Here is a 17415-nt window from a genome sequence, read left to right on the forward strand (position 1 = left end):
CAAGCGTGAAATGAACCCATCACCCAGTGCACCCTGCAGGGTCTGTCTGCCCGGAGCCCAGCTGCTCATTCTATATAGGTGGGGCCCCACTCCCCCGCCGACCCCCACTCCCCTCAACTCCCACTCCGCTCCTGAACTCAGCGGTGGCCACCGGTCCCCCAGCCGCCCCTCACGCCCCAGTCTAACTGCTCTTCCTGAGGCCACTGCTGCTTGGCCCTGGGCCGGGGGCACGGGGACCAGGAGACGGGCCGAGAGTCACGGGGTGGGGGCGTCAGAACTCCTCTGGATGGCTGAGGCGTGCGGGACCGGAGGGAACGGAGAGTGCGCACTGCTGGGGACAGAGCCCCCCAGCCCCAGGACGTGGCAGCGGAGAGTGTGCTTCCGCACGAAGTCCAAGCGCAGGTCAGCCCTGCTCGTGTCCCCTCCAGGCCCTCTGGCTGCCATGCGGCCCGCGCCCCTCCACCCACGGGTCCGAGCTGAAGGGGGGTGCCGTGTCCTCGGCTCAGGGCTCTGACCGGGGCGGGCGGCAGGGTTGTCCCGCCCCCTGCTGCTGTGCTCCCCAGGCAGCCGTGGCCACAGGCCTGGGTGTCCCTCTCTGTCCTTTCCTGCCTGGAGGCCACCAGGTGGCCCCTGCAGGCTGTGGTCAGGGACACGACGCCCAAGCTGTGCGGGAAGGCGGGCGCCCAGGAGCGCGCTGTGGCGGAGGGCGGAGGGCGGAGGGCGGAGGGTGGGGGCTGCGGGGAGAAGCACAAACCAGGACTCGAGGGCCCAGGCACAGGGCACCTGGCCCGGGCGGCGAAGAAACGCCCCTGCCCCGAAGGACATGAGGCTCACCCGGCCCAGAGGCCAGTCAACATGGGTTTATGTGTCCGGTGGCACGCCGGCCTGCGAGGCCAGGCAGGGGCAGGCGCAGCTCACGCGGACGTGTCGAAGAGGCGGTCGATCATGTCGCCCACCTGCTCCACGCGGTACTTGATGTACTTCTCGGGGTTCTTGGTGAAGGGCACGCTGCTGTACCTGGCCAGGCACTGAGGTTGGTGGGGAGCCCCGGCCCCTCCCCTGCCCCCCCTTAGTCTCAGGCCCTTCTGGGGGGTGCCCCCGAGTGCTGCCCCTGCCTGGCCCGACGCCAACGCCCAGGGCACTGGGCCTGCCCCCCACCCCCATGATGTCCTGAAGGAGAGCACAGAGCCCCAGCTGGGGGGGGGTGCGGGCGTGGGGGGCGTGGGGCTCACCTGTGCAGAAAGGCCCCATACGTCTCCTTGACGATGTGCTTCTGAGCTTGGCGGATCTTGTCCCTCTGCTCCGTGTCGGGAATGGCCCAGGCTTTCTGGGTCTTGCACAGCTCTTCAAGGCCGTCGTTGAAGCCCTGGCCCCCAAAAGGGCGGAAACGGAAACAAAGGTTTGCGTCTGTGTTGCCACAACAGCAGCAGTGGCACCCAAGGAGGGGACAGGATCCCAGCTCACCTTAAAGCGCTCCTTGATCATCTGCCGCTCCTTGTCCCGGAGCTGGGGGCCCAGAAAGCTGTCCTCAGAGAAGCGTCACCTGCCCCGCTCCCTCCCTCAATGCCTGCACCCAGCCCGGCCCTGCCCAGCCAGGCCCCGCCCCCGGCCCCAGCCAGCCCCGCCCCACCCCGCCCGGCCCAGCCCAGCCCAGCCCTCGCTCCCGGCCCTCGCTGCTGCAGCACAGAGGGCTGCAGGCACCCTCTGCTCTATCCTCCCAGAGGGCCTCTTGTCCTTGTCCCTAGGGGCATGACAAAGGTAGCACACCCGCTAGACACCACTGTGGGCTTACCTTGACTCCCGGTTGGAACACAGGTAGATTCTTTTCGGAGATGTACTCCGTCACCTTGGTCCAGCTGCCAGGAGAGAGAGAAAGCAGAGGGCAGCGGAGGGGCAGCCTCAGGCAGCTGCTCCTTCCTGGGCTGGTTGGTTTGTCGGTTTGTTTAAAGCTCTTGATCTACTGCGGGGAGGGCAGGAATCGACCCGGGTCACGACTAAGCAAAAGACACCTGAGGTTTTTCCTTGGGGGTGGGAAGTGCCTGAGATGGCCGCTTTTTAAACGAACAAGAAGAAACAGAGCATTCAATAAATTGAACGAGCCCTGGCTGGCGTAGCTCAGTGGATTGAGCGTGGGCTACGAACCGAAGTGTCACAGGTTCGATTCCCAGTCAGGGCACATGCCTGGGTTGCAGGCCATGACCCCCAGCAACCACACATTGATGTTTCTCTCTCTATCTCCCTCCCTTCCCTCTCTCAAAATAAATAAATAAAATCTTAAAAAAAAAAAGAACAAGAAGAAACGGAGCGTTCAATCAACTGAACGAATGGGGTTGGCTGTGCCCCACGTCAGTGGCGTGGCGAGTTCAGATGAGGCGGGGGGGGGGGGGCCGAGGGCGGATCCGGGGAAGGAAGAGGAGGGCCCTTTCAGGGCAGGACGCACAAGGGGAGAGGCACACAGAAACCCAGGAGCAGAAGAGGGTTGCTCAGCCAAGTTCAAGGGCCCTCGCAACCTTGCTCTTTGCTTGGGCCAAGAGCAAACGCTCCCCACATCTCGGACACTCAGCCCCTGGCCCAAGCCCCGCTTCACCTTCGGCAGGCAGACCGCCCTCTGAGGAGGCCGGCACAGCGCCCCCTAGGGAGCAAGCGTGGGGGGGTCCCACTGCCACCCCGTGAATGTGACTGTAACACAAGCAGAGGGTCCGGGTCCACAGGGCCACGGTTCCCCGTTACTGACCGCATCCTGGCTGGGCCCGGTGTCCTGAGACCCTGAGAGGGGGTGTGAGCGGTGGGCATGAGGGGCGGGAGAGGCCAGCAGAAGGGCCCAGCCTCTCACCTGCGCTGGTAGGTCTGGATCTGATGGTCGATGTGCTCCCGGTAGGAGCGCTCGGCCGTCTTCTGGGTCACGGCCACCAGCTGGATCAGCTCAGACCTGGGGCGGGGCCAGGGACAGAGCAGAGGGGGCGGGGTCGGCTCCCAGGGCCCACAGGCTCCGGGCCTTGGGGCGGCAGCACCAGTGGGGCCCGCCCGCCCCAGTGGACCTTCGAGAGCTCTAAGAAGGCAGCACACACGCCCCCCGCCCCGGGGTGGGGGGCGGCTGCCAACCAGCCCGCGGCCACCTACTTCTCCAGGGCCTTGAGGATGTAGTTGTAGTTGTTGTGCAGGAAGATGGCGCTCAGAGCCGGGTCCTCGTACACCTTGGACTTGCTCAGCAGGTTCAGCTGCAGGTTGCCCAGGACTTTACCTGCATGGGGAAGGATGGGGCCATGCCCACATGGCAGTGTGGCCACAACGACCCCCTCCAGGGACCCACAGACCAAGGCCTCTCTGTCCCTCCTGTCCCTCCCCGACTCCAGAGGCCCTCTGCCCGGCCCCCACTCTGCACTGGAACCAGAACCAGAGGTCAGGCTGTAATTGCAAAGGTCGGGGGGCCGCTCAGTGGCGTGACCCGGGTAGTAGGTAGGAGGGCACAAAACGGGAGAGAGAGGGGCGGGGAGCCAGGGACCAGCCTCGGCCGCAGCTGGCTGGAGCGCACTCACAGATGTAGGTGCTCAGCAGGCGCTTGCTGAACTCGGAGTTGTAGCTGGTGGCTGAAGAGCTGGTCTCTGCGGGAGAGGAGAAGTCCCGCTGCGGAGGCTGCGGGGGCCCACACCCTCGCCGGCCTTCCCGCGGCGGGCCCAGGGGCACCCGAGCTCACGCGGGGAGAGGCCTCTGAGCCTGCCTTTCTCTGGCTGATGGGACAGAAAGGAGCTCGGGGCGGGGCGGGGCGGGGCGGGGTAACCGCTGGGCTCCAGGGCCCCTGCCTGCTGCACAGGGCACCCCCTCGGACCCCTTCTGGAAGGCAGCGCAAACCCCTCTATGGTGACGGGGCGGCCCATGAGGAGCAGGACGGCCGGCAGGAGAGGAGTGGGACACCTCCTGCCCGCCAACCCCGACCTGTGCTGGGGCCCACCGTTCCTACTGGTCAACAGCAGGGCCTCTTCCCCCTGCAACTTCCCACCACCTCCTGGGCCGGCCGTGGGGAACAGAGGGGACCTGCCTACACAGAGTGGAAGGCCAGGCTCGGGGAGAGGAGGGGTGGGGGCAGGGGCTGGGCTGGCTGGAGGGTGTACGCGGGGAGCCTGGGCCACAGGACACCGCCTGGGTAACCTCGGAGACAGGAAGTGGCCGTGGGCGGAGCTGTGAGAGCTGGAAGGCCCCCGCAGGGACCTGTGCGTTCCCCGACCCCCACTCCCCAGTGGGCCCTGAGTCTGCCCAGTTGCCTGTCCCCAGGGACCCTCACTCGCAGGGCTTCGGAGCGGGAGGGTGGGGCTGCAGAACCCCGCCGCTTACCTCGGGGGTCTAAAGGAATATTGTATGTGTCCCCAAGAACTACGGAGTGAGAGGCAGCGCGCGGAGGGGAGGAGGCGGAGACAGAGACGGGAGAAAGATGCAAAGTGCAAACACAGGTTAGAAGCAGCTGAGTCACCCCGAGTCACAGACCACTCCCACGACAGCCAGGACCCAGAGAGCAGCGCACACCCAGGCCAGACCTGCTGCAGGCCGGGGACACCCAGGACAGTGGGGTCAAGCACCCCCAGGCCAGTGGCCGGCGACGCCTGCGCCCTCACGTGCCAACCTCAGGAAGACGCCAGGCTGGCCCCGAGATGCCAGCCTCCATAAGCGCCGGCTGCGTGCGGTTCATTAGGAGGACAGGCAGACACAAGAAGGGGTGGAGAATCCGGACAGAGGGTGGGGCAGGAGGGGCACCTACAAACACCCGGGTGCCCTCCCCAGGGAGCCCAGGGGCAGAGGTCAGCCGGGGACTGCAGCGGAGCCCGGCTCTCCGGGTGCTCAGCCCAGGGGCCCACCAGCCCGCTGTCCCGCCCTGGGCCCACTCCACCGGCTGGAGGCGTTCTCCTCACCAGAGGTGGCCAGTGCCCACTGGGGGGCCTAACCCCCATCTCCAGGCAGGAGAGTGGAGGGGGGCATGGGGCTGGGGGTCCCGCTCGGAGGGGCCAAGTACCTTGGGAGGCCAACATGGCGCCCGCCGTCTCCTGGAAGTCCAGGAGCTGCTGCAGGAAGAGGATGGCCTGTGTGGGGAAAGGGGTCCAGGGAGGTCAGGGGCCGGACCCAGGGGTCAGGCCAGCTCCCACAATGCCCCCCCCCATTCTGGGGCAAGTGCGGGGTCCGCCCGGTGAAAAGGGCGGCTGACAACCTCCCTGTTTCCCGGCTTCGGGTTTGGCCGGCGAGGGGAGGGCCGGTCTGCCGTGCGCCGAGTGCCGCACGGTCCGGTCCTGGCGGCTCCGGGCACCCCCACCCCAGGCGACCGCGGGCAGCACCTACGTTGCTCGTGAGCTCGTGCACGGTGCCGTCCTTGGGCATGTTGTACTCCTTGTCCGGGTCGTTCTGCGGGGGAAACGCCGCACTCCCTGAGAGAGCTCCCAGGAGGCCTCGGACCCACCCCCCTGCCGGGCAGCCTGCTCATGGCGCCACCTCCTGGCAGACAGGTGTCAGGACACGCTGAAGGCACAGAGGTAAGATGGACAGGCCAGGAAAAGGGGGGGCAGGAGGTTCAGGCCTAGAGCCCAGGAAAGAAAGGGAGGCTCTGCGAGCCAACAGGAGACCCCCCCCGCCCCCCGCAGGCTGCCGCACTCGGAGCCCTGCTCTCTGAACAAGTTGCTCAGCCGGGTCACCGGTGGCCCCACCCACAGCCCGCCGGTGGGCGGGGCGCAGGGGGAGGGGCGCACCTTGATGTTGTCGGCGAAGTCCTCCAGCGCCTTGGCGCCCACTGTCTCCATGGAGGCGATGAGGCTGGGCAGCTTGTTCTTGGTGCTGGCGGCTGTGCCCTGAGGAGGCACAAGCCTACGTGGCGGGCAGGCCCCGGCCCCTGGCCCCGCCGGACACCGGCTGTGTGCATGCGGCCCCGTGCCCCGTCCACTCCCCGCTGCTTCTCCCCGCCCCCCACCCATGGGACTGCCTCCTCTTCACTCACAGGACCCGTGAGCGGCTGCCAGCCCCCCTCGGAGCAGAGGTGAGGGGCAGAGAACGTGGTTCCCGGCGGGGAGGCCACGCTGGGCAGGGCGGCAGGACCCCGCGCCCCCCGTGGCCCCCGGGGCCTCCCCGTACACTCACCTGGAGCACCTGGTCGACCTCGGGCTTGGTCTGCTTGAGGTGCCGCAGCACGGGGAAGACGGTGAGCACAGCGGAGAAGTCGTGCCTCGCGATGGCCTTCCGGGCGGCCGACACGATGTTGTCCCCCTCGAGCATGAGCCCATCCAGTGCGTCCTGGGAGAGGGTCCGGGGCGCCGCTCAGGGAGGGGCGGGGTGGTGACAGCGGCTCCCCAGGGACCGTGAGGGCACCCGAAGGGGCGGGGGAAGCCAGTGTGCTTCCGATGGGGAGGCGCCAACCAGGCCCGCCCCCGGGACCGCAGGGTGGGGGTGGGGGGGCAGCTGTGCCGGAGGGCTGCCGACAGCAGGCCCAGCCCCAACTCAAGCTCCTGCAGTGACGGCTCCCGCTGCGCCAGCTGGGCCGGGGCGGGGCAGGACCTGTATCAGGGAGTCGAAGGTCTTTTTCTGGTGGTGCTCCGGGATGACCTCCATCAGCAGCTGGTACTCGCTCTGGGCCAGCTTCACGAAGGCGCTGACGCAGTGGATGTAGGCGTCGGTCTCCACGTCCAGCATGTCGTCTCTCCCTGGGGGGCGGCACGGCGCTGAGCTGCAGGGCTGGGGACAGCCCTCCCCCCGCTGCAGGGGCCTGGGTCCCCCCAGCTCCTGGCCCGTGGCCCCGACCGGCAGCAGGCGGGGAGGGCTGCTCCGGCAGGAAGCTGAAGACCAGCAGGCCTCCCTGGGCCAGAGGGGAACCTGGGAAGGAGCCCAGCGTCTGTCCTGGCTTCACTCTCAGCTCTGCCACGGACAGTGCTTTCGTCCCAGAGTGCCAGGTGGCGGAGGGGGCGGGAGTCGGGCCCCGGGGGAAGGAGGAAACTCCCCTGAATGGACTCCCTGGACGGGGTCTGTCTGAGCCCAGGACCGGGGGTTCTGGAATGGACCGGAGAGAGGGCGGCCAGGGCCGGGCAGGGGGCAGCGTGCACGTCAAGGAGGCGGGCACCTTGAGGTGGACAGGCAGCTCAGACAGTGCTGGGTCTGCGAGGGCAGCTCCCAGCCCAAGCAGGCCTTTCGGGACACACGAGAAGGCCGTGGGCTATGGCCTGCGAGGCGTGAGGTTAAGATCCGAGAAGAGGCAACGTGAGCCCCAGAGCGCGAGGGCCCTTCGGCTGCCAGCCGGCCCAGGAGGAGGCTGGGTCCCACCGCTGGAGGCTGGGGCAGAGGCGCCGGCCGGCAGCGTGGTTCCATGTGCCCCGGGAGCCAGAGCTCTGGCACCGCCTTTGGAGCCGGTGTCGGGGCTCCCTGCTCCCCAGGGAGAAACGTCCCCTCCCTGCCTGCCTTCCAAGCAGCAGCAACTTGTCCCCTTGGCCCGGGCCCTGAGAGCCAGCTGTGCGCTCCCGCCTGGAGAGAGGCAAGGGGACCGTGTTCCGGGAAGAGAGAGTCTGGAGGGAGAGCAGGGGCAGGCCTGGCCCATCCTCGAGGCGGAGCGGCCGGCCGGGCCCTCCGGTGACTGCGGTGGGGGCGGCGGCGGCGGCCGCCCGCGGGCTGGGCTGCGGTACTCACCGGCCAGCGGCCCGTGCTTGTCGTTCGGGGCCTCGGACAGGTGCTTAACTCGGAAATCATGCTCGTGACCTAGCGAGACGTCGGCCGCACAAACACAAGCAGCGTTTATCCAGGGGCTGGGCGGGCTGGCCCTTGGGGTTCTGGGAAGAAGCCCTCGATCTCCAGGAGGGGCGTCGGACGGGATGTCGGGGAAGGGACACTGGGGAGGGCTCCGAGCCCCTCCTCTGCCTCAGGCCACCTGAGGGACAGCCGTTTCAAGCCTGACTCGCAGGGCCCCCGACCGCCCTCGGGAGCTGGCCTCCCCCAGCCCGGAGGCCGGGAGGGAGCTGCAAGGGCCAGAGAGAGGTCTGAGGATTCTGGCAGCCGCAGGGGCCGAGGCCCCACACCAGGGGCTGTCTCCCCGAGTCCGGGAGAGACACCCAGTTAGAGAAATGCCACGGCCAAGCGCAGGAGACGGCCTTCTGCTTGTAGCCCAGCATCGCGCTTGTGCAGGCGGGTCAGGCCCTCCAGGGAGGGGCTGTCCTTCCTCTGACGGGACAGAGGAAGACGCGTGGCTGACCAGGGGCCTGTTGCCTTGCTGCACACACCCCCCTTCTAAAGTTGGGGGTGCGGGTGACCAGGAGGCCTAGGCCCCCTTGGTCCTGCCACTGCCGGTCTGAGCGTGAAAGGGCTGCCCGGGCAAAGAATGTTCTCCGAGTTCCAACGGGAGACGAGGACAGAGACAGGGAGGGAGGTGGGGGGAGCCTCAGGGAGGGCAGAGCCGCCGCCGGCCAGACGGGACCGGGCCAAGGCCACAGCCACGGAACCTGTCCCTGCGCCAGCCGGAGGCAGTGGCACAGGGAACCTGCCGTCCCCACCCCGGGCCCCCTCTCGGGGCTCCCCCCCGAGGCCCTCCTGGGGGGTGGCAGGCTCTGCCCTGCCTCGGGAGCGGACACACGGTGGAGGAGGGGGAGCAGGAGAGGGAACACGGGGTGATTACCTTCCAGAGGAATGAGGTTAGAGCCCCCCTTTTTCCCATCTAGACCATGCTGGGAATACTGTTTCAGAAGGTTCTGAGCCTTACGGATCGTCCCTGTCACCAGAGCCACACAGAGAGGAGGTAAGAAGACCTAGGAAACGAGTGAGAGAAAACAGCAGCGCCCTCCCCGGGCCCCCGGCCCCCGGCCCCCCGCCCCGCCTCCCAACACCGAGCATGCCCAGGCGCCACCGCCCCCAGCAGACCCTTCCCCAGGGCCGCCGGACAGCCAGCAGACGGAGACGAAGGAATGGACACATCCCCCAGATGGGCCTCCTGCTTCTGCTGCTGGCCCTCGTCGCTGAGGACGAGCAGGGGGTGAAGGAGGTGAGGGGCAGAGGTCCACTAGGAGGGGCCAAAATAAAAAGCGGCCCTGTGACCACAAAAAACAAGGGCTGGCCAGGAGGAGCTGGGGACAGAGCCCTCACACCCAGAGGGCAGGGCCGGGGCCAGAGCCTGGGGGAGCTGGGCGCTGGGGGCCCTGAGCAGACCACCAGGCAGAGCTCTCGGGGCATGCTTGGCGCTGGCAGGGAGCCCAACGGTGGTCGGGGAGAAGCAGCCCCGCGAGCCGGCGAGACGGGAAGCGCCTCCCGGGAGGCTTGGGGACCCCGAGGCAGCCTGGCCCCAAGCCCCGGAGGTCCCCACACCACCAAAGCAACAGGAAAAACCTCGCAAGCTGAGCGGGGTTAACAGGGCCGCCTCACGGAGAGGAGAGGGAGGGCAGTGGGAAAGGGTACGTGCTCGTGGCACGGAGAAAATCAGCAGTTAGTGTCACAAGTAAAAACAATGAGAACAAAACCGCAGCGCCCCAGCCGCGGGGTCGGCCACCTCTGCGGGGAGGAGACACCTCAGGACGGGGGACATGAAACAGCATTTCAAACAGGCGAGGGCAGCTGCCTTGTGCTGGCGGAGGGGGGCGCCCGTGCGCAGAGCTCTGTCCCCCTTCCCCGGAGACGGCCGGCCCCGGCCCCCGAGTCCCGGGGCACAGCGAGGCTGCCGGAGTCCTGCACGTGCCCCACAAAAGGCCAGGCAGAGCGAAAGGGACAAAATCTGGAGGGGCTCATTTCCTTCTGGTTGTACCCCGACAAGCTACTGATAACCGGGTTTGGGGGCCCAGCTGAGTGCCTGTATCCTGTGTCCCCGCTAGTGAGTACGTCAGGTCCCTGCCCCACACCCGACCCGGAGCAGATGCGCCTGCCGCCCGGCCGCCAGGCACCCAGCACCACGGACGAGCGTCTGGTGTCTCGTCACCACTCACTGACCGAGGAGGCCTCCCCGCCCCCCTCCCCGAGCCAGGAACTGAGGTCCCCAGGCCCGATGCCCCAGGCCTGGCATCAGCCCCAAGCTCGCCAGCTCCTGACAGCTCCCGAAACCCCACGGAGACCATGGGGACCCTTCCAGAGAGTTCTCCTCTTGGGTCTACAAGGCCAGGACTGATTAGGTCCCCGGTGAGCACCGCCTCCTGGCGGGCCCTGTTCCTGCACGGCCAGCCAGCACTCTGGGGCTGAGCTCATGGGTCCCAGGGACTCCAGGGCCCGTCAGGGAGGGGGAGACCGAGGGGAAGCGAGCACGGACGGCCGAGGCCCAGGTGGCCTCCCAGGCGCAGCCCAGCTGGACACGCAGAGGCACAGGGAGGGACCGACCGTGTGTGGCAGCCAGGCAAGCTGGCGTGGTGGAGTCACCGGTTTTCTGGGTGGGCAGCCGGGGCACCCCCACTGGGGGGGAGCACTCAGTGCACTTCCCTCCAGAGTCACCAGCCACCCTAACGCTCCCCTCGAGTGTGCCCCCTGGGCAGCCTCTGCTCTGCCACGCCTCCGACCCCGAACACAGGCGCTGGGAGGTGGGGGGGGGGTGAGAAACGGTGCCTGGGGACCTGGCCCCAGTGTGAGCTCTAGGCCACAGGCCACGCCCACTGAGGGCGACCTCTCTCGGCGGCGGCCAGACAGAGCCAGGCCGGCCAAGCCGCAGCCACACAAAGGGGCACTGTTGGCCCACACAGGCTGCAGTCAGCTCCCGATACCCCAGTAGCGAGTGGGGGCCGCGGGGACCGGGAGAGGGACAGACAGGGCGCTGTTCGCCAGGGCAGTCACCACGCATGGCCCAGGCCGCTCCCCCCTTCACCCCACCCCCCTCGCCCCCAGCCCCCGCCCAGCGACTTCCCCACCGCCAGGCCCCAGCGCAGTGCGGCCTGAAAGCCAGACGGACTTCTTCCTTTCTGGACCGACTGCGGGAGTGGCAGCTCTCCCCACGGCACGCCGCCCTGGCTCTCTGGAAAGTGAGGTCTGCCCTGTCCCATCCCACGGCCTTGGCCATGGCAGCACGCAGGCCTCCTGGCTGGACAGCGGGGGGAGGGAAAGGGGCCCAGCAACTGGCTGCGCCCTGGCACCCTGTTACCCTGCCCCCCCCATCTGTGACTCCTCTCCCTACTCCAGAGACACTGATGTAACCCCCCAGACTCTGCTGAGCAGAAGGGAGGGCCTCACTGGGCGGGGGCCTGCCGGCTGCTGGACACTTGCTCTCTGTCCTGCGCACCTACAGCTGGGGTCGCTCCCACAAGCTCTGGGGTTGGGGAGGGCTGAAGGCAGTGCAGGTCCCACACCACCTTCTGGCCGGTGCTCACGGGGCCGGGGCGGGGACCCACCTGGCCGCTTGACAGGCTTCTTGGTGGGCGTGTCTTTCCTCTTGTTGGGGATGGCCGGGGAGTAGGGGACCCCAGAGGCAGAGGTGCTCTTCCGGAAGTGCTCCCTCAGGCCCTTGATGGAGCGGTCCAGCTGGCTGGAGCGGATCTGGTAGTAGACGTTCATGAAATCTGGGGAGAGAGGGGCAGCGGGCTGCTGTGGGGCGGCCCGGGGTCCCCGCCTTCCCCGCCAGGCTGGCTCCACAGGGCGGCAGCGGCGCCCACTATTTCTTCCACTTGCGAATCCTTCCCGGCATCCGCTCGGGCTCACCGCCACCCACGGGGACTCATCCCAAAATCAGGCAGACTCTTAAAGGAAGAGTATACCCCAATAGGACGGATCATTTTTAAGTTTTGAAGCTAAAGTATTTTTTAAGATAAAAAATATAAAGCTAACATCCAATTCAATCTGGTAAGGAGTCAAAGGGTGTGAGCAATTCGTAGGGGGCAAAGAGACAACAAGTGTCGGTGAATGAAAACACACCCCATCTTTAGCTGATCACAAAGTGAACATTTAAGAAAATAACCGGAGGGGCCCTGACTGCTGTGGCTCAGTGGACTGACCCCCCAACCTGTGACCCAAAGGGCCGCTGGTTTGATTCCCAATCAGGACACAGGCCTGGGTTGTGGGCCAGGTCCCCAGTGGGGGGTGTGTGGGAGGCCGCTGATCAATGTTTCTCTCCTTCTCTTTCTCCCTCCGTTCCTCTATCTCTAAAAATAAAAAGTCAAATCTTGAAACAGCCACCAGGGGACTGTGACAGCCCAGGGAGGAAAGAACAGCGGTGGGGCTGTCAACAGAGCTGCCGCGTCCCCATCTACCTGCACAGGAGCTCGCTACCTGACAATGGCACCTTTGAGAAAATGCCCCGAAGAACTCCCTACCTAAGAAAAGCAATTCGCTCGGGCGTGCTCAGAGCAGTGCTGCTAATCAGCACTGAAAAGCTGGGAAACCCCAAAACGCAAATGAGTGAGGACAAGGGGACGGACTCCCGGTGCACCTCAGCACCTCCCCACAAACGTGTCCCAAGGAGCCCAGGGCAGAAAACAGGCCAGAGCAGGGGGGCTGTCTGAAGGGCCTGGACACGCCCGCGGGCCTCCCTCTTATCCCAGGAGGTCCGCCAGCTCCGCACATGCGCCATGGCACGTTTGTGTGGGCAGTACAGGGCGGCCGGAGACCCGCCACCAGGGGGTGCGCGCGAGAAGGCCGGGACACCGGCGACGCACACCAAGAACTTAGCGCTCGCGCACACATACTAACAAAGCGTGGTGGGCTAAAAAGCTTAAAACTGAGTATTCATTGGAATTTTTGTTTTCTGAAATGTTTGCTTGGTTCGCAGTTTTTGGTTTTTCAATCCGAGGGCTGGCGAAAGAAATGATGGCACTGCCACGCCACGGAACACGGGGCGGCCGTTAGAGGAGCCCAGAGCAGGCGCGCGGGTCCCGGTAAGGAGTGCGCACGGCCTCTCGGAAGTTCCGGACAGAAAACCACGGCGGGACTCGCGTTCGGGGCGCTGCCTTCCACTCGGGAAGGAGGAGAGGACACGCACGCACACCCACACACTCGCTGCTGCAGGAGTTTTGGGGAGGGTGTGAATCAACCCCAACAGTGCTCATCTTTGGGTCCTGATGTTGTAGGTATCCAGGGAGTGAGGAGGCGGACTTCTGCTTTCCGCCTGAGGCTTTCAGTACCATTTGAGAAATTTTTTTCAAAGATTTTGTTTGTTTATTTTTAGGAAGGGGAAGGGGGGCAGAAAGAGAGGGAGAGAAACATCAGTGTGTGGTTGCCTCTTGTGCGCCCCCTACTGGGGACCTGGCTGCAACTCAGGCCTGTGCCCTGACTGGGAATTGAACTGGAGGCCCTTTGGTTAGCAGGCTGGTGCTGGATCCACTGAACCACACCAGCCAGGGCTGAAAATTTTATAATTAATCCGAAATAAAAAGATAGAAAAACAGGAAAGTAAGGTATATAAAGAAAAGCTTGGATTTGGCTAGACTCACAATTTGATACACAAGCTGTAGATTTATTGCCATATTATTTCCTATTAAGCTTTTTATAAAAAAAAAACACAAAAACCCAGGACCCCCACCCGGCCCGGGCCCTCTCACCTTGGTTGCGCCCGTACTCCACCAGCCAGCGGGAGATGCGGACCACGTCCAGGAGCACGCCCTCGGGCAGGTGCTCCAGGGGCACCTCCTCCTGGACCTCCAGCTCCTCCTCCCCGCTGATCAGATCCAGGATGAGCACTGGGGAGACGACCTTACTGTGCCGGGTCATCAGGCTGCGGAACTCGGACTCCAGAGACTCCTTCCCGCGCTCAAACAGCAACTTCTGCAGGGGCCGAGGGAGGAAGGGAGGGAGGGAGGGAGGGAGAGAGTCCACTGCTGCCGTGTCAGCACTCGGCTGGCCCTCACCTCCCTCCCCTCTGCCTCCACTTCCTTGAACCCAGAAAGGAAACGCCAGGGAGGTTTCCTTGATTATGTCTGCACCTCGTGTTCCCCCAAACTGTGTGTTCACAAGTGAGACCCAGGCTTTCATAAGCAGAGGCTTTATAATGTTGGCTGATTATTTTCTCACTGCACGGTTCACTGGCCTTCTTGTTAGAAAAGGGTTTGCAAAAGAAAAAAAAATAGCTACATTGAACTATGTCACATTAGAAGCTTTTGTGCTGCAAATGATACCATAAAAAAAAAAATGAAAAGACAACCCACAGAATGAGAGAAAATATCTGCGAATCGTCCGCCTGACGAGGGGCAGGCATCCAGGGCATGCGAGAGAACTGGAAACATGCTCACACAAGAGTGTGCGTGCGAGGGTTCACAGCGGCACTTTCCACAGGGGCCAGAAGGTGGGCACCCACCCAGGGAGCACTGACATGCATACATGATGGCATGCGTGAACTCTGCAAACGTTACATTGAGGGAAAGAAGCGAGACACGGAAGGTCACATGGTTGCGTGATGCCACTGATATGAGAAGTCCAGAGCAGGCCCGTCGACAGAGACAGAAAACGGACTAGAATGGCCAAGTTCACAGAGACAGAAGGTAGAACAACGGTTGCCGGGGGTCGGAGGGAAAGGAGAGAGGGGAGCTAGGGCACGATGGGTAGGAGGCTCCATCTGGGCTGCAGAGGAGCTCCGGGGGTGACGGCGGTGACGGCTGTGCAGCCCAGGGAAGGCACCCCGGGCCGCAGAGCTGCGCACTGGAAGGGGGTTGAAATGCGGGTGGACCCAGAGAGGGGGGTACGCTAGGTGAAGTCCGTCAGACAGAGGAAGACAAGTGCCATATGATTTCACTGATATGTGGAGTCCCAAAAAACAAAATAAATGAACAAACAAACAGAAATAAACCCACAGGTACAGAGAACAATTGGTGGTCGCCAGATGGGCAGGGGTTGGAGGGACAGGTGGAAAAGGGGGCGGGGTTAAGAAGTGCAAATTGGAGTTACACAGATAGTCACAGGGGAGTAAAGTGTGGCAGAGGGGACACAGTCAGCAACGCTGCAATAACTGCGTGGTCAGATGGGCGCTAGACTCATTGGGGCATCCCGTCATAGATGTATCCGTGTCTAATCATGGCACCTGAAACCAGTAAGATGTTGCATGTCGACTACAATTAAAAACCAAATTTTAAAAGATGTTTAAATTGATACATTTTTATATTGTGTGCTTTCATCACTGTAAACAAAGCACAAATGCATGTATAAAAATCAATGTGAAGTTTATATTGTATGCGTGATTTATAATTGAGTTAACTTGCACAAAAGCAGTGCAAAGGCACCCCTGTAATTCCTGAGGCAGAGGCCTCGAGGACTACAGCCCGTGCGCTGCAGTGCAGACTGCCGTCTGTCTGTCCTACTGTGTTCTCCTGCAAGCGGCTCAGTCTCTCATGGGCCCAGGGCAGGGACTGGCGGCCCCGGGCCCCTCGCCTTACCCTCTGGCCCCTTACCACTTTGTTGAGCTCTGGGCTGTCCGGGCTATTGTCCTGGAAATACTCCACAGCCTTCTGAATCTTGGCCATGCTCGCCAGGTACTCTTCCAGCCTACCTGTGGGGCTGGGAAGCAAAGGGGCCGTATGAGCCTGTGTGGATGGAAGACGAAGAGGAGGAATGGCATTTGGAAGGGGAGAGAAGAGAATTAATACAGAGGCTCACACGTACGAGTATTCTACCCCTCCCTTCCAAGGCCTGGGGCCGCCAGTCCAGGACACGTTAAGAATGAGACCCTCTGGCCCCAGCTCACCCCTCCCTGATGATCTTCTCTGTGTCACTGGCCACATGGTAGTAGCTGATGACGTGGTCCAGGCAGGACAGGGTCTTCTCAACATTCTCCTGCAGCCGCTGCAGGTTCTCTGTCTGCTTGTGCACGGGGATGATGGAGTTCTCCAGCTTCATCAGGCGGCTCTCGAAGGACGACAGGATGGACACCTGCGGGGGGAGGGGGGCCCGGGCTCTCAGGCCTCATGGTTGTCCCAGCACTGCTGCTGGACGCCCACTGGCCTTCGGCATCTGCTGCCTGTCCTCTGGTTGTCTAGACAATACACTCTGTAAGGGAAGGGACAGGGGCGTAGCTGTTCGCCACTGCGTCCTCAGCACCTGCCCTGGGCCCGACACACAGGTGGTCCAAACGAATTGGCTGAGGTTTGATTTGAAGGCAGTCCAGGCATCAACTGAATCCCTCCTAAGATAATCACCCCAGGATGGTTTCCCTTTCACCCTTTGGAGCCGAATCTCAATTTCTGTTCTTTCTGAGGCTTTCCTAGGCTGATCAGGAAGCAGTTTCACACGGAGCAGCTGCAAACGCATTGCTGGCATTTTCAGAAGCTTCTCTCTCTGAGGGTGAATCTCACGAAATGAGGACTAGGACCTCATCCTCGTGCTACCAAATACATGCCCAAGTTTGTATTTACTCAATTGTGCTTCACAGTCTCCTCTGGGAATAAAGAAGAAAACCCCCGTTTTGTTGAGCACCTATTATACACCTGGTACTGTACAAGATGCGTTCCCACGTGTCACCTCCTGTGACCTTCACCGCCACACTGGAAGGCTGGCATTCTCTGTTTTATCAGATGCGTTCACTGAGGCTCGGAGTTACCTGTCCGGCGCCACACACAAGTAAGTGGAGGGTGAGGACCAGCTCCCCATCTGACTTCAGAGCTCATGCTACCCAGAAGCCCTCTGGGGGTGATGGCTGGGTCCTGTCTGCTTTCAGGGATCTCGGGAGTGCTAACCCCGCCCTCCATCCCCTGCGACCGCCCACTGAATTGAGGATGACAACGAGCAACACCCAGCCCACCCAAGTCCGTCTCACAGGTGTCTGCGGAAGGAGAGGAGGAAGGATGGAGAGCTTGGACAGAGAGCAGAAAGTGCAGGCCAGCGGGGGCAGCGGCATCTTCAGGGAGGAGGGGGGCACGGGGAAGGGAGCTAGGTAAGCGACAAGCCACACGGTTGCTGAAGAAACCACCCACTACCGCCATCAGCACCCAGGCCAGAACCCCCGGCCTTCTGGACCGGAACCGCGGGTCGCAGGACTCTCTCCCCTCAGGATCTGGGGGCCTGTTAGCTCCCCCCGGCCGGGGCGTCACTCACCATGTTCTTGGTGAGCTGGTCGCTTTTCTCCAGGCTGTCTCGGATGAAGGACAGCGTCTCCTCCTCCTGGGGGAGCGCAGGGAGGGCATCACCAGCAGCCCGGGCCGAAGACCACCGCGCCGCGGGCCCATGGCGCGGCCGCCCAGCCCAGCTCGGTGCAGGGAGTGCCCGGCTCACCCCCGCCTCCTCCCGGAGTGGACGCCGCGGCGCGGTGTCCGGCCCTGGCGCCCCCGGCCCCAGCCCACCTGCTTCAGCTTGTCCTCAATTTCCCGCCGCCGGGCGGACGCCTCCTGCGGGGGGATCATCCTTACGACCCCGCGACTCCCACTCCCAGGGTTTTGTGTCAGCAGTGTGCCTTCTCGGCTTCCGTCCCTGTCACACCCACTTCCGCCCTCGGCCCCTCCTTGAGTGCGCCGCCGGCGGCCGCGGAAGTGCCCCTGCGCGGGGCAACGGGACAGCTGCGGTCGGCAGCCATCTTGGGTGTGGCGGGGAAGT

At 63.8% G+C, this 17415-nt stretch overlaps 1 protein-coding gene across 6 annotated transcripts; it reads right to left on the bottom strand.

The window, feature by feature from the left end:
• Nucleotides 1-110: 110 nt before the first annotated feature.
• Nucleotides 111-17299, bottom strand: EXOC7 (exocyst complex component 7). Of its 6 annotated transcripts, XM_045836278.1 has the most exons (21): nt 17166-17299; nt 16921-16986; nt 15575-15759; nt 15282-15387; nt 13443-13665; nt 11301-11468; nt 8624-8716; nt 7645-7713; nt 6526-6671; nt 6112-6264; nt 5727-5825; nt 5323-5385; nt 5003-5069; nt 4330-4368; nt 3537-3602; nt 3121-3241; nt 2834-2929; nt 1793-1856; nt 1465-1506; nt 1233-1366; nt 111-1017 (listed from the first exon to the last, which is right to left on the bottom strand). In XM_045836278.1, exons 1-21 carry the CDS (start codon nt 17223-17225, stop codon nt 915-917), a joined length of 2163 nt encoding a protein of 720 aa, XP_045692234.1. In that variant the 5' UTR covers nt 17226-17299; the 3' UTR covers nt 111-914. The 6 variants fall into 6 exon arrangements, with proteins under 6 accessions (XP_045692234.1, XP_045692236.1, XP_045692235.1 ...); XM_045836280.1 differs by lacking the exon at nt 7645-7713 and having other exon boundaries at nt 112-1017; XM_045836279.1 differs by lacking the exon at nt 4330-4368 and having other exon boundaries at nt 113-1017.
• Nucleotides 17300-17415: the final 116 nt, after the last annotated feature.

This window comes from Phyllostomus hastatus, unplaced genomic scaffold (assembly GCF_019186645.2).
Source record: "Phyllostomus hastatus isolate PE091 unplaced genomic scaffold, TTU_PhHast_1.1 phas_contig_210, whole genome shotgun sequence".
Taxonomy (NCBI): Eukaryota; Metazoa; Chordata; class Mammalia; order Chiroptera; family Phyllostomidae; genus Phyllostomus; species Phyllostomus hastatus.

What these genes read in the sequence shown, in the direction of transcription:
- EXOC7 (XM_045836278.1), bottom strand. Translation starts at nt 17,225, where the DNA reads ATGATCCCCCCGCAGGAGGCGTCCGCCCGGCGGCGGGAAATTGAGGAC. An exon ending in ATCCTCAAGGCCCTGGAGAA is followed by an intron (nt 2,930 to 3,120) that starts GTAGGTGGCCGC and finishes GCCCCGCCCCAG; the next exon opens with GTCTGAGCTGATCCAGCTGG. An exon ending in TGATCAAGGAGCGCTTTAAG is followed by an intron (nt 1,367 to 1,464) that starts GTGAGCTGGGAT and finishes TTTGGGGGCCAG; the next exon opens with GGCTTCAACGACGGCCTTGA.